The sequence below is a fragment of the Oncorhynchus kisutch genome, linkage group LG30 (assembly GCF_002021735.2).
Source record: "Oncorhynchus kisutch isolate 150728-3 linkage group LG30, Okis_V2, whole genome shotgun sequence".
Lineage (NCBI taxonomy): Eukaryota > Metazoa > Chordata > Actinopteri > Salmoniformes > Salmonidae > Oncorhynchus > Oncorhynchus kisutch.
The window spans coordinates 10,272,007-10,288,436 of NC_034203.2; the positions used below are offsets into that span (position 1 = coordinate 10,272,007).

General features: G+C 43.4%; 1 protein-coding gene across 2 annotated transcripts in view; it reads left to right on the top strand.

Annotated features, from left to right (window-relative positions):
- The first annotated feature begins 1,427 nt into the window (after positions 1 to 1,427).
- The window catches only part of wls (Wnt ligand secretion mediator), a 31,131-nt gene continuing 16,128 nt past the window's right edge, over positions 1,428 to 16,430 (top strand). Inside the window, exons 1-6 of one of the 2 annotated variants that reach the window (XM_020467002.2) lie at positions 1,428 to 1,762; positions 5,062 to 5,334; positions 11,517 to 11,641; positions 11,919 to 12,080; positions 12,297 to 12,433; positions 15,480 to 15,648. In XM_020467002.2, coding sequence (XP_020322591.1) covers positions 1,657 to 1,762; positions 5,062 to 5,334; positions 11,517 to 11,641; positions 11,919 to 12,080; positions 12,297 to 12,433; positions 15,480 to 15,648 — 972 coding nt within the window. In that variant the 5' untranslated portion in view covers positions 1,428 to 1,656. The remainder of the gene's footprint in view (positions 1,763 to 5,061; positions 5,335 to 11,516; positions 11,642 to 11,918; positions 12,081 to 12,296; positions 12,434 to 15,479; positions 15,649 to 16,430) is intronic. The other variant, XM_020467003.2, reaches the window with a different exon arrangement.

Sequence of the window (16,430 nt, forward strand, 5' to 3'; positions counted from 1 at the left end):
TTGGCTAAGGAGAATTGCCTGAATTCCTTCTTCCCGTTTGTAGAGCTACAGTGGCAGAGCGCTTGGCATGATTGACAGGGTGACCTTGATCGAACTGCTCATCAGCCAGTCTCGTGGGAGCCTGGGCGGACAGCTCTTTCCCGCCACTCTTCGGGAAAGTGAAAATGGTTTGCTGCTTGCCATGGCTCGAAGAAATGACATGAAAGCTTCTTATACATTCGCTTTCACAGCGGTACAGGCCTACGGGGACTTCATGAGAAACTGAGAAAGGTTCATAGAGAAACAAAGAGCTGAAAGCTTTCTGTTTTTCTGTAAGAGAGGAATAAGCCTATAGGGTAGGCCTATATATATATATATATATATATATATGAGTGAGTGACCCACATGGCAGGCCTGTGTAGGTAAGGCATTCTGGTCAAATAAATACGCTGAGTGCCTTTTAATAGGTTGAAAGCTTTTGGTAAGGCCTCATCTAATTATTTGATATTGTAGCTAGGCTTTTAATCTTCAGTAGGATACATCAAGTTCATTAATTGGGACTACATCTCAATGCAAGAGGTGTCGCTACATACCCCGGTTCGATCCTGGGCTGTATCACTATTGGCCCAGCATCGTCCGGGTTAGGGGAGGGTTTGGCCGGGGTAGGCTATCATTGTAAAATCAGAATTGGTTGGCTTGCCTAGTTAAATAAAAATACTGTCTCCTACCACAGGTGTAGGCTTCTGTAGCTAGGCCTTGGACTCCTTATTAAAGTTTAGACCTCCCAAAATCCACATGCTAAAGTGAGATGGGAAAAGCATAGATTATCCTTGCACCCATGTCACTGTGAACATGGCGGTCACTATATATAATAATGTTTCTTAGACTAGGCTTCCTTCTCTTGTCACCAAGTAAAGTGACATTTGTCCTGTAACCGCTTGCGCGCGTGACAAATACGCCCACTCCTTGCAGCTCGCCTCCCTCCAACACTATCTAAAAAAAAAAAAAGAGAAGTGGCTTATAGGTGGTTTTAGCCTCTCAGTAATAGGCTATCTTGGGCACCGAAGACAGATGTGATCACACAAAAAAACAGTAAGCTAAAGTGTGCATAAGCTTTAATATTTGCATAAGGAGTTCATAACTTTCCATTCAATAATTTGCATGAAATCTTCACACATTAATTTCTCTAAATAAAGAAACGTGATATGATACTTTTTTTGTATAGGCTGATCCATAAATATCACACACATTCAGACTTAGGACATTTATGGACTGATAAGAGTTTTTAACATTGGCAATGAGGGGAAAATCACGTCAAGATCAAAACACATCAAGCTTCACTGAAAACGTTCCTTTGCATAGCCCTTGGCTGGCATAATAGAGGCTGTTATTATTCGGACAAAAGCAACCTGGCATTACAAACCACTATTGCTACGCTGCTGCGCTCCACAGATATTCCTGCAGTGTAGTGTTCGAGAAGGGATAGGCAGGCGTGCTATTCCGTCATGTGATTCTCCTTTTTTCTTCCTACAGTCCTCCTTCGAAGTTGATTTTCAAGCGAGGCAGTGCTGGTGCCTCCTCAATCTCGGCATCTGGAGTGCTAACTAGATGCGGTGACTTTCGTCCCGACTCACCTTATTTTTCCACACCCGGCGTAGTTTTCAACAACTTTTTAAGATGGCCGGGGCAATTATTGAAAACATGAGCACCAAAAAGTTGGTGATCGTGGGAGTGATTCTGCTTTTGTTCCAAGCGTTTTCTTTTATGGTCGGTGGCTTGATTGGTAAGCATGGTTTTCCCAATTGTGTTCTCTTCTGTTGCAACCTTTGGCTTTGTTATTCGACATCGGCGGTTGAATATCCACTATTTGTCGAGTACATTGAATATTCTATGTAGGCCTATCAAATAATGAAAACAATTTAATTATTTAGTCTACCACTGTTGTGATTTGTGATTTGTCATGTGAAAGTGTTGTCTATGTAACTATTAACAATGTAGCCTTTAACGAAGTTACATTGTATCAAACGTATCAACTTTTGATAAGTTGCAAGAAAAATAACTTACTGGTGGTATTCGTCTGCCTCCAACTCAATATTTCCCTCTGTATTTGCATTTACTAATACAAAGCACCTTTCCTATATTTAATAATACCCTTATTGTAAAGTATTGAGTGAATTCACTTTTAATTTGCATGGTTTTGTTTTCTCTTGAAGAATGACATTTTACTGTAAAACACCATAGGAATTGGTGTGAATAACTTCACTCCGATCCAGCACAGAACGTTGTCTGCCCCACTTCTCTCCACCTTCCTCTCATTATGTATGTCTGCTCTGTAGCCCCAGGCAGGCACCATCTCTTTATTTCCCCCTTGCATCTCCCTCTCTCCCTAAATCACAAACCCCTCTCAGCATTGCATATTTTTACTTCTGCTGGTGCCATTTGCATGACTCTGCTCCCCACTGACACACACACACACTCATACAAACTGCCACAAACTCAATGCCTCAGTTGTTGAGTCCTATGAGGCCTGTTGTTACAGATCCCAATCTCTGGTTAGTTTTGGCAAAACACTCCAGTCAGTCAGTCTGTCTCCTCTCCTCCCCAGAGCTGGGTGGCTGCTGATAAATGAGCTTGTTTGGGCTACTCCTGCCCAAGATAGTTTTAATGAAGCCGGATGCCTTTTGTATTTGCCCGGTGGCCGGGGCCAGCCAGGGTAATTGAGTAGAAAGGCGTTCGTCTCCCTCTGTTATTGGACAACTCCAACACAGCGTGAGGTCACTGGGCCGAGAGGCGGCCATTATTGCGGACACACTGGGGTGGAGACTGGAGGAGCTGCGTGCTCCCAGATTCTCAGGGTGCCAGGATAATTGAACTCTGAGGGGTTCCGTGGAGCTGGTTTAATTCAATTTGGCATGTCTGTGCTTGTTCCCGAGTAGGCCCAAGTCCATTGTGAGGCGACATTGGCGCACCTAGCTAAGAAGACACACTCGCAGAGAGAGAGATAGTTGATACTCTTCTCAAGATGGCCTTGGATTACTTCTGGGGGGGTTATTTTATGCTGTGTTATGTTTTTGTCTGTTCCCCTATTGAGAGTAAATGGGCTCAACGTCGGCTAGTAATCGAGACCGGTCACACTTGATTTGGATAGTCCATCTGTAGATGCTCTACATGGGCAAACTATCTGTTGATAAGCACAGTTGGCTGCTCAGGTTACGCTTAGGGTTAGCATTACGTTTAGAATAAGGGTAAGTTGAAATGTCACTCAGTCTGTAGAGCAACTAAAAACGGACTATCCAAAGTGTTAAGTAGGGGCGATCAGCACAGACCATGGCATCGTAATCAGACGCGTTTCCTTGTTTTAGCAGGATAAGTTATCAAGAGTGTATGATATTTTAGAACTGAAGTAACTCCTGGCAGGCGGTGCATTGCAGGTGTCTCATATTCCTTCACTTTGAGCAGGTTTTAAAGTGAATTATAGTGGCACTGATGTATACATAGTAGAGTTTAGAAGTTATTTTGTTCATGGCTGATGTCTGTATCTGGCCCTGAGGGCATGGTCTGGCTCTTGTTGATACCTATTATCAATACACTCTGGTCCTTTTTATGGACCTACGGTCCCCTTAGTCACCAAGAGGGTCTTAACCATTGCTTAATCACATAACCCCTCCGAAAATCTTTTCTTACCCTGTCGATACCCTTTTCTAGTCCTCAAACCTATTCAGTCTTTCATCCCTCAAGCCTCCTTGCTCTATCTGCACGGCACCATATCCTCAGCTTTCTAATGCTAATGTTTAGTACCTTTCCCAACGACTAGTGAAATCCTATGAGAGAGTGGCCAACCTCATCTGGCTCATGAATCTCTATACTGATACAGTATTATGACTTGAGTGCTGGGGGCTTTCCCGGGAGCCACCTTTTTTTTAAAGGGATTGGGTCTTTACTACAGGGTGTTCTGTCAACATTTTATTTTTATTTTTTTTATTTTACCTTTATTTAACCAGGTAGGCAAGTTGAGAACAAGTTCTCATTTACAATTGCGACCTGGCCAAGATAAAGCAAAGCAGTTCGACAGATAAAACGACACAGAGTTACACATGGAGTAAAAACAAACATACAGTCAATAATGCAGTATAAACAAGTCTATATACAATGTGAGCAAATGAGGTGAGAAGGGAGGTAAAGGCAAAAAAAGGCCATGATGGCAAAGTAAATACAATATAGCAAGTAAAATACTGGAATGGTAGTTTTGCAATGGAAGAATGTGCAAAGTAGAAATAAAAAATAATGGGTTAGAACATGGTTAGAATGAATTGTCACTTTGTTTAACCAGGATTTGGCTCGGTTTGATCTTAAACTCAACTTCTTAGCGTGTGCATACTTTGTTGAGCTTGGTAGCCGTCTGACACAAGTTAAACTCCGGAACAACGCTTTGATTATGAGTTTGTAAATGTATTAATGTTTAAAACCTCACCATTAGCCTAACTGTGAATGAATTATTTGTAGTGCATTCTGTAATTGAAGAATATAATAGGCTTTAACATTTTTTTTCCCCCCGATGATTGCACACGGGCTTTATATTTCAGCACAATAATAAAAAGTTACACAATACACATACAGCATATATATATTTTTTAAACCTTTATTTAACTAGGCAAGTCAGTTAAGAACAAATTCATATTTACAATGACGGCCATACCCGCTGGGCCAATTGTGCGCTCCCCTATGGGACTTCCAATCACGGCCGGTTGTGATACAGCCTGGAATTGAACCAGGGTCTGTAGTGACGCCTCTAGCACTGAGATGCAGTGCCTTAGACTGCTGCGCCACTCAGGAGCCAAGCATTGAAATAAGAACCTCAACAAAATTGCCAGTGTGGTCCGCAAAGAAAGAAAAATTCCCCCAAAACGCTTATTCCGTTATTCTATAGCTTATACCATCAAACATAGTATTAGATGAGAATTACCATTTTTATTTCTCCACAAAAAGTCTCATGCTCAGGACAGATGACTAGGACATCTTATGGATCTAGGTCAACTACCATAGTGATCGGGCAGTAACTTAGCAACTCCCCTCTCCCTGTAGCTCCCAGCCCCACCACGGCAGTCCACTACCTGGCTACCAAATGTGTGGACGCGGTCAAAGGTCACCAGAGTGGCAGGTGGTTCATGCCCTGGGGCCCTAACCAGTGCGACAAGATCCAGGACTTTGATGAGGCTATGTCCAAGAAGATCGAGGCCAACGACATCGTGTTTGCCGTCCACATCCCCCTGCCCAACAAGGAGATGAGCCCCTGGTTCCAGTTCATGCTGGTCATCTTGCAGTTTGACATCGCCTTCAAAATGTACAACCAGATAGGTAAGGGGAAACTGCAGACTCAATGTGATTGGTGTTGATTTTCATATTTTTTTTTGACAGTGTGTTATTTTATTGTCAAGACATTCTTATCTTTGATCGTTGTCTCTTTTTGTGTTATGTTGTGTCTGGGGGGGGGGGGGCAATATGTTGTGTCTGTGTGTTTCTGTCAATTGTGTTTTTTTTTTAGGATGTTAATTGACTCTCTCTGTCTGGTATGTCTTTGTTGTGTCAGTGATTCATGACGATTCACGCGTACAAGCATCTGTATTACCGCTAAAATATTTGGGTGCTTTGCCCTTACGCTCCTTGTGGATCCAATTTATAAAGTATTCAGATGTGTGTGTGTGTGTGTGTGTGTGTGTTTGTAGATGGTGTTAATATTAGTGTCCCTCTGTCACCTCAGGGCATTGCCTGCTTTTGTCCTGTTTATTGTGGCGAATGCATGAGCACCCAGAGGAATGTGCCTTTTCTCTCCTCTCAGTAGATTGGATTTCTCTCGCACTGAGAGAAAGGCCTAACAATGATGGATATGCTGCTGGTTCTCCACAGTGATACAAGCCTCAGGGCTCCATGTCAGTGGCTTATAGTCTCTATAGAACAGGTAGCTGGGGGCTGCTCGAACTGTGGTGGGCTGTCTCAAATTGGACACTGATAGCTTTGCAATTTCCTAATATGGAGTGGAATAACACTTTGCTGGGCACATTTTTCACCCCTTCTCTTTGCTTATCCCTACGATGAATTGTAACATGGTATATGGTACATCACTTGGAGTGTTGGGGAGGAGTTTCTCACTTTCCATTGCAGGGTAGTGTATCCTTGAGGTCAGTGTAAAATGAGAAAATAAAAGCCCTTGAAATATTGAGTCATTTTCGGCAGCCAACGTTTGCTCAATTAACCGTCACCTGATCTGATAAAAGCTACAACCCCCCCCCTGTATCTCTTAACATTCCTTTATGTTCAGACCAGGAAGGGTTTGCCATGGTCCTTATCTGAACATGGTACCCTTCAGATCTGTGCCCAATTTCAATCTGAACCCAATGTACTTCCTGTACACCCATTACAATATGGCAATAGACATAGGAAAATGTCACCATCTTTCTTACACCAATTCCAGTCCTTTTCTCCCAGAAGAGCTCAGGTGTAGGGATGAGGGTTTGTTTTGGAAGTGTGCACAGTTATTACATTCAGACATGGCAACCGTCTTCTGATCTGGCATTAAGGGTAATATGGAAGCTTGAGCTTGCTTCTCCCTTCCTTGACTTCCTTGACGGCAAGTGGAATATCTCTGTGTGCGTGGTTGTTAAGGAGAGGCCACTGACAGGGCGGGATCGGAGCTGCGCCAAGTCTGGGGCTGTGAAAGAAGGGATTAGAGGGATAACGGAGGACTAACGAAGGGGGATTGGCGTGCCGGCCTGGGAAAGTGACGGGGGCAGAGATGGGGACCAACTTCTTCTGTTGTTACAGATGTCTTGCTAACCTAGCGCAGGGTGCACGGCATGTACAGTAGGGCATGAGGCACTCTGTAACATCCTCCTCTCACCGAAGATACGTTGCAAAGTATAGTTTAGAGCAGTGATGCACTGCATTTTTACCACAATAGAAAAGCTAAAAGTAAAATTTTATCTTGTTTGACTCTAGGTTAATCTGTATACTCCAATTTGAACTATAGCTGTGTTTCAGTGTGTAACGTTACTCCTCAAGATGTCGAGTCATTAAAAACAAAAAAAACTCCAGTCCCAAGCAGGACGTGGGCTTGTTTACAGCATGTGCTGCCAGACTAGTCATCGATTCACTACCCCGTCCAAGAATTCCACCCACCCAGATATGGGACGGTTGTCCACCCCACTCTAATCCGCCGGGGCCAGGCAGACTGCCTCTGATCACCTGCCAGAGGTTTTACTGTGTGGGGCCCTGAGGATCACCCTGATGTCAACAGCTGTCTATGACGGAGCCACAGAGGAGAAATGGACAGATTGCCTGTGCTTTAAAAAACGACGTATTCAGCTTCAGTGCTGAAACGTGTAGCTGTAATGTAACCGATCGCAAATCAACTCCAGGTTGTCCTTGCCACTCAAGACCACATTAGCTTGCTGAGCTCTTAGGTCTCATTTTGGTCTCAACAGAGGTCAGATGGTCTCAGGCAGGAATTTTCTTCATTTGTGGCTCGCTCTGCAAACTACCTCTGTAACATTAACAAGGAGCGGAGTTGCAGTTTGTTCAAAGAAGAGAAGTTCCAGCAAGCTATTGACATTGAGCTCTTCGTGATTTACTTTCTCACGGCATCCAAATCTCTCTGTCTGAGAGGTAAGCAAATGAAAACCAGAACCCTCCGTGTGACAAAATGGCGTCGGCCTGTCTATAACTCAACCAGAACCACTTTCTTTAGACATTTACCATGCCGAAGGTTGGTCCCTGAGATGAATTGTCCCCTTTTCTTTCTCCCCCACCCCACTCCACCCAGGCAACAGCCACGCCTGGCAGGGGTCCAGCAATAACACAGCTGTTGAGAAGGCTTAGTGGCGATGGGCACTGCACTGGGGTGGAATGTTTGTCTGCGGTAAGCTGACATTCAGGATATTTGGCAATGTTCACTTGAGAGGGGTGGGAAAGAGGGATATATAGAGACAGTAGAGGAGAGAGGACTGCCAATAACTCCCCCTCCTTTTCCTCTCTTCCCCCTCTCCCGGTCAGGGCACCGGGTTTCTTTCAGGGCTCTCCAACTTGTTTCATAACCACATGAGTCTCTTTGGACTGTGTTGGCATTCTGATGGCCATTTTTTTTTCTATAGGCACTTAAAACCAGGTTCAGCTCAACGTTTTGCACCTTCAAGTCAGTAATATTGTATCATTACCAACTGTATAGGAGATGGAATTGAAGGCCTTATGTACATGTACGTAAACTATCTTTAAGCCCTTCAACAGGGAAATGTTTCGGATCATTAATCATCCTTGGACTATTTTGGGATCAACATGGCACGCCGATGTGAGATTTTGGTGCATCTGTTCTAGAGGTTGACCGATTTATGATTTTTCAACGCCGATACTGATTATTGGAGGACCAAAAAAAGCTGGTACCGATTAATGAGGCCGATATTTATTTATTTATTTATTTATTAATTAATTAATTAATTTATTTGTAATAATGACAATTACAACAATACTGAACAAACACTTATTTGAACTTAATATAATACCTTAATAAAATCTATTTAATCTCAAATAAATAATGAAACGTGTTCAATTTGGTTTAAATAATGCAAAACAAAGTGTTGGAGAAGACTGTAAAAGTGCATTATGTGCCATGTAAGAAAGCTAACGTTTAAGTTCCTTGCTCAGAACACGAGAACATATGAAAGTTGGTGGTTCTTTATAACATGAGTCTTCAATATTCCCAGGTAAGAGGTTTTAGGTTTATAGGACTATTTCTCTCTATACCATTTGTATTTCATATACTTTTGACTATTGGATGTTCTTATAGGCACTTTAGTATTGCCAGTGTAACAGTATAGCTTCCGTCCCTCTCCTCGCTCGAACCAGGAACACATTGCCAACAGCCACCATCGAAGCAGCGTTACCCATGCAGAGCAAGGGGGACAACTACTCCAAGTCTGAGGGAGTGAGGTTTGAAACACTATTAGTGCTCACCCCGCTAACTAGCTAGCCATTTTACATTGGTTACACCAGCCTAATATCTGGAGTTGATAGGCTTGAAGTCAACTTCTCTCTTTCTTTCTCTCTCTCGGAGGACCTGAGCCCTAGGACCATGCCCCAGGACTACCTGACATGATGACTCCTTGCTGTCCCCAGTCCACCTGGCCATGCTGCTGTTCCAGTTTCAACTGACCTGAGCCCTAGGACCATGCCCCAGGACTACCTGACATGATGACTCCTTGCTGTCCCCAGTCTACCTGGCCATGCTGCTGCTCCAGTTTCAACTTCCACCTGACTGTGCTGCTGCTCTAGTTTCAACTGTTCTGCCTTATTATTATTCGACCATGCTGGTCATTTATGAACATTGAACATCTTGACCATGTTCTGTTATAATCTCCACCCGGCACAGCCAGAAGAGGACTGGCCACCCCACATAGCCTGGTTCCTCTCTAGGTTTCTTCCTAGGTATTGGCCTTTCTAGGGAGTTTTTCCTAGCCACCGTGCTTCTCCACCTGCATTGCTTGCTGTTTGGGGTTTTAGGCTGGGTTTCTGTACAGCACTTTGAGATATCAGCTGATGTACGAAGGGCTATATAAATAAATTTGATTTGATAAACGCACAAACCGCACAATAGTGCTGTTTGAAATGAATGCTTAAGAGGCTGCTGGTGCCTACCATCGCTCAGTCAGACTGCTCTATCAAATAATAGACTTAATTATAACATAATAACACACAAATACAAGCCTTTGGTCATTAAAATGGTAAAATCCGGAAACTATAATTTCTAAATCAAAACGTTTATTCTTTCAGTGAAATACGGAACCGTTCTGTATTTTATCTAATGGATGGCATCCATAATTCTTAATATTCCTGTTACATTGCACAAACTTCAATGTTATGTCATAATTATGTACATTTCTGTCAAATTAATTACGGCCTTTGTTAGGAATAAATGGACTTTACACAGTTCGCAATGAGCCAGGCGGCCCAAACTGCTGCATATACCCTGACTGCTTGCACGGAACGCAAGAGAAGTGACAATTTCCCTACTTGTATGAAATTCATGTTAGCAGGCAATATTAACTAAATATTCAGATTTAAAAATACACTTCTGCATTGATTTTAAAGATAGGCGTTGATGTTTATGGTTAGGTACATTGGTGCAATGACAGTGCTTTTTTTGCAAATGTGCTTGTTAAATCATCACCCGTTTGTTGAAGTAGGCTGTGATTCAATGAGAAATGAACAGGCACCGCATCGATTATATGCAACGCAGGACATGCTAGATAAACTAGTAATATCATCAACCATGTGTAGTTAACTAGTGATTTATGTTAAGACGCATTTGTTTTTTATAAGATAAGTTTAATGCTAGCTAGCAACTTAACTTGGCTCATTGCTGCCCTCGCGTAACAGGTAGTCACATTGCACTCTGCGTGGCAGGCTAAGGCAGGTGATTAGAGCGTTGGACTAGTAACTGAAATGTTGCAAAAACTAATCCCTGAGCTGACAAGGTAAAAATCTGTCGTTCTGCCCCTGAACAAGGCAGTTAACCCACCGTTCCAAGGCCTTCATTGAAAATAAGTATGTGTTCTTAACTGACTTGCCTAGTTAAATAAAGGTGTTAAAAAATATATATATATTTTTTTAAATCAGCAAATCGTTGTCCAAAAATACAGATGATCGATTGTTATGAAAACTTGAAATCAGCCCTAATTAATCGGCCATTACGATTAATCGGTCGACCTCTAATCTGTTCTGTCTTGATAGTATTTTTCATGACATGCATTCTTTCCTGCATACTTTGAAAGTTAAAGGGATAGATCACCCCTTGACAGTTTCTCCAACGTTTTCATATCTCAAACAGTCTCAAACTCCAGATGAGCCACCTTTTTAGGACACATTTTCAAGATATTAACTGAAATCTAACTGACAAACTTTTTGTGGGCTGAACTATCCCTTTTAATAAGTCCAGTACCACATTTTGTAGCCTTTGGAATAGTTTAAAGTTGCACTCGTCGTCTATAGTGGATGCATTGTCTAGGAAATGAATAGCATTTCATGCTAAGTGAAAGCAAATGAAGTTTCTGCTAATTTGAGGGCATGAAAATGACCCAGTGTTGCTCTTAGCACAGATCGTATGTGTAGCAGTCCAGATTGTGGATTTACAGCGTTGAATGCATTATTTTCATAGCTCTAGACGTTGCTTCCTCTGTTCTTTTCCCGAAAGGCCGTGACTGTCTGTCTTATTTCACCCCAGTCACCGCTGGTTTACACCAAAGTATTGTTGTCATAGCTATAAATTGAGTTACGCAATAGGGAATTGCAAATCCACACTTCAATGCTGACCTGCTTGTTAAGACACACGTAGAGCAAAAACAGGATATATATGCCATTATAATGAAGTCTCCCAAACTGTTATTTGGCATCTATATAAAATTTGGTAGTCGGTAAACCTTTAAAAAAAACGAGAAAAAAAAACTTTTTAGGATCTCCCTAAAGTGTGATGTATTGACATCTTCCTCCTACAGAGGATGGAGCAGTGGCCACCATTGATGTAGGTGTGGCCTACAGGGATGACATGCTCGGTGAATGGACAGAGATGGCCCACTCCATAGAGCGAAGGAAGCTTAGCTGTAACTTCACCACCACTAAGGTAAACACAGGACACTGGAGTGTTCCAACCGTTCCCTTCCCTCTGGGGTTAAACACTTCCAGTCCTAAAGTTTTTTTTTTGTGCTACTGGTTTTAATCACTTGATTGCTCTGTTTTTTATTATAGTATTGGTTGGTTAGTCCACACGTGATCATTCAGGTTTTAAATCAGTCTCCCAAAGTTCTGCTGATTTAAATTGAATTTTGTGTTTTAAAGAAATTCCTAATAGTTGGTGTCCCGTCAGACGTGTCTAAGTCATCTCTCGCTGTGCCCTGTAGACGTATGAGAACGAGGGTCGCTACTACGAGTGTGACCTGCTGCCCTTCATGGAACTGGGCAATGTGGCCCACAAGTACTACCTGCTCAACATCCGCCTGCCCGTCAGCGAACGCAATAAGATCAACGTGGGCATTGGGGAGATCAAGGACATCCGTCTGGTGGTTAGTAGTGTGTGTGTGTGGGTGCTGGAAGAGCGACTCAATGAAGTCAAATCTATTCATAAAATATCTGCGATCATTGAATATCCTTTACTTTTGTCTTGGAAACGTGTGGAGATACTTAAACGTTTTTCACATCCAAAATGGCCAAACGAGATGTTGAGGTGAACTGAACTGTGTGAAAGACTGGCTGACGTTTTTCATTTCCTATCCTATCAGGGTATCCATCAGAACGGCGGTTTCACCAAGGTGTGGTTTGCCATGAAGACCTTCCTCACGCCCAGCATCCTCATCATCTTGGTGTGGTACTGGAGACGCATCACCCTCATGACACGACCTCCTGTGCTGTTGGAAAAGTAAAAGGCCGCCATATTGTTTATTGGACTGTGAACGGGATGGTTCTTTGTTGTGTATTACGGCATTCAGTCATCCATTGGCGTTGGTTGCTTCGTGAGCTGGTGCACCGTGTAGGTGTGCATTGAGAATTGATCTCTAATCCAAAATGCATGGATATCCTTGTCCTAGCTTCATACACACGAGTAAGACCTTCAGCCAGGGTAAAACTCAGTAACCCCCAGTGGATACCAGTTAAGCCTTGGGCTAATGGCAACGTTAGTAAGTACAGGAGGAGACCTGCCGTTCGATTAACTATGGATGGATTGTGCATCTAGGTCAGATGTTCTCAGTGCACTGTCCTGGGCCCCGTATTCATAAAGTGTCTCAGGGAAGGAGTGCTGATCTAGGATCAGGTCCCACTTGTTTGTCATGTAATCTTATTCATAATGATCTAAAAAAGACAACTGATCCTAGAGCAGCAGTTGGGCAGCTACACTGTTAAATAAAAATGAGAACCAGGTGTATCTTTTTCAAGACCTGTAGTGGTGACAACTTTATTCCAAACGATAACTAACGCCAGATTGAAATGATGTACCAATGTAATGTAGACTGATACCCTGTGCCGAGAGCTATGTGTTCAGTTTGGTTTGTCCCCTGCGGCGCTGAGAGGGTATATCAGTATGTCGGAACGTTCGTCCAAGTGCGACATGCGCTCCACAATCTTCTAGCACTCCGCTAACACTTCTACCCCCAACCTCTCCTCCCGCTCTCCGTCTTCCCCGTCGTCTCTACGGCTCAGAGCCCTCGTTCCCAAGTGACCGCGCAGCTCTCAGGAAATGGCACTCGAACTCTGTTTGTGGAAAGTACATGAAGGTCATTTATCAGTAATTGGCCTTGTTAAAGCACTGGAAGAAATGGCAGTAGTCCACACTGAAATAATAAACGAGTCTACACAGAGTACAAAACATTAGGAACACCTTCCTAATATTGAGTAGCACCCCATTTTGGGCGGCGGACCATTCTTGACACACGCACAGGAAACTGTTGAGCATGAAAAACCCAGCAGCGTTGCGCTTCGTGACCGGCAAACCGGTGCGCCTGGCACACACCACCATACCCCGTTCAAAGGCACTTAAATCTTTTGGCTTGCCCATTCACCTTCTGAATGGCACACATGTACAGTCCTTGTATAGCTTTCACCTGGTCAGTCTGTCGTGGAAAGAGCAGGCGTTCCTAATGTTTTGTACGCAGTGTATGTCAAGTCTGTTTCCACCAAAGCTATTCCTTTATATACAGTAGTTAGTGCTCTTATTTCCCCAGGTTGTAGGTTGAGTCCTCTTGCTGCTTATGTCTCTCTTACAAGTTATGGAGCTAGCTCTGCAGCTTGTTTAGTTTAAGTGCTCTTTATACAAACACACACCTCTATCTCTCCCATCTGTATATTCGCAGAGCGCAGGACATTCCATTCATACTAGCCCAATGGAACGTATCTCGCTGCCGGCTCTTCTGGAATGTGATTAATGTTTTTAGAGTCAATTGCCCCCCCCCCCCCCAATCCCCTCCCCCATCCACACACCACCATTTCCCCCACCCACAGCCCGTGTTCCACCCCTCCCTCCTTTTCTCCCCTCTATGCGATTATCCTTTCATCTCGTCCCGGCATGCGGGGACTTGCAGCGGTTGAACAGAGAAGCCTTGTTCTGTGTCTGTAATAGGTTGGTTTGATTTATTTATTTTAGCCAGTGTGATTTATCATAGCAGCGTGGTCCAGTGATTGGAGAGATGGAGTATGGAGTCTCCCGGAGGTCCTACCCCACGGCTCCCTGAGGGGTCTACGGAGAAACGTCCAGGTATAAGTTCTCCTGCTACACACTGGGGTTCTGTGTCCCAAGTATTTCTGATGGCGCCAATGCCTTCTCAGCGGAAGTCGTCTATTACCGAATGAATGGCCGCGCACAACTCCCAATACCATTATTCAGTTAGCTGACGACGGCATGGTGGTAGGCCTGATCACGGACGACGATGAGACCCCGCCTATAGGGAGGAGGTGAGAGAACTGGTAATGTGGTACCAGGACGGCAGCCTCTCCCTCCCAACATCAGCAAAACAAACGAGCTGATCGTGGACTACAGGAAATGGAGGGCCAGGCCAACTTCCATTCACATCGACGGGGCTGTGGTGGAGATTTGGCATGGGCCCTCAGATCCTCAAAAAGTTCTACAGCTGCACCATTGAGAGCATCTTGACTTGCTGCATCACCACTTGGTATGGAAACTGTCCGACCGCAAAGCGCTACACAGAGGGTAGTGTGTACGGCCCAGTACATCACCGGGTTCGAGCTCCCTGCCATCCAGGATCTCTATACCAGGCGGTGTAAGAGGAAGGCCCCAAAAATGTTCAGACTCCAGCCATACGTCATAGACTGTTCTCTCTGCTACCACACGGCAAGCGGTACCGATGCTCCAAGTCTAGAACTAACAGGTCCCTGAAAAGCTTCTACCCCCAAGCCATAAGACAGATAAATAGTTAATCCGGGTAGCTATTTGGTTAACAATTTAACTATCTGCATTGATCCTTTTTGCACAAACCTTTTTCACTCATCACATACGCTGCTGGTAATATTTCTCTATCCTGTTGCCTAGTCACTTTATTCCTAGTTATGTACAGATCTACTTCCATTACCTGGACTCGGTTCTGCTACCCCGTGTATACAGCCAAGTTATCGTTACTCATTGTGTATTTATTATTATTATTATTATTATATACTTTTCTATCGTCTCTTTTCTTTCTCTGCGTTGTTGGGAAGGGCCTGTAAGTAGGCATTTCACTGTAAGCATGTGACAAATAGCATTTTGATTTGAATGACAAAGGAGATTGTTCACTTTAAAAACATTTTATTTTTTTTACAATTCTGACCATTATATAAAACTAACGGACATAATAATGATGATATTGATTATGATCATTTATGTTAATATAGTACGTTATGGTGATGACTGGTATTTTAATTTAACCTGTTAATTTCGGTGTTACCGCTGCTGCTGATGATGCTGCTGTGTCCTCCAGGGTGATCTTTGCCCTGGGCTTGTGCATGACGTTCATCAACATCCCGGTGGAGTGGTTCTCTGTGGGGTTCAACTGGACCTGGATGCTGCTGTTCGGGGATATCCGGCAGGGCATCTTCTACGCCATGCTGCTCTCCTTCTGGATCATCTTCTGTGGAGAGCACCTCATGGTTTGTCGCCGTTTTTTTCACCTCTCCTAAGTATTCTTCTGATGTCTTAGTATCTATCCATTTGAGTTAATATGGCTGAGTGTGACTTAAGGAGAATATAGATTTAGCCAACTCGGAAGAGCTGAGTACTGTGAATACACATTTGGAGCATGACGGGAGTGTGTTGGAGGGCGTTGGCTGACATTCTCCCGGAAAATCTGATGGGGTCGTCAGTTTGACACTAGCAAATCAGGAGCCAATCACTACAGAACAGGGGGTGTTCCCAAAGCATGTCATTGGTCCCACGTGGGGGAACACGGTGCATCTTGATATGGAGCGCAGTTCACAATGGATGTATCTCACCAGTTGGTAACTTTTTTGTTGTTGTTGTATTGTCTTGTGACAGGTAAATTTGCTGCAGCATAGCCTATAGTAATATCATTGCTTTAAATCATTCCATTCAAATTGCATTTCTGTACCTTGTAAACTGTCAAGAGTAGACTTCTCCAAGTGGTTGCCTAACTTGGCCTAGGCTAGATGCAGTTAATTCGGAATGAAACGTGTACTCAAAACGTAGAGCTTTTGAGCGTTTTTATTTATAATACATATTCGCTGCAGTTTACAGCTGAGACTAGAGTTTTGTACTCCCTTTCAAACAATAATACAATTCTTCTTTGTTTTTGGAACCTAAGTAGGATCATTTTATTCGAAGAGAGATGCAAGCTTGACGACATACTGTATTAGGTTCTCAGTCAACTTACCTTGTAAAATAAAAATAAATAAGCTTGCTCTTGTTTGCTGAA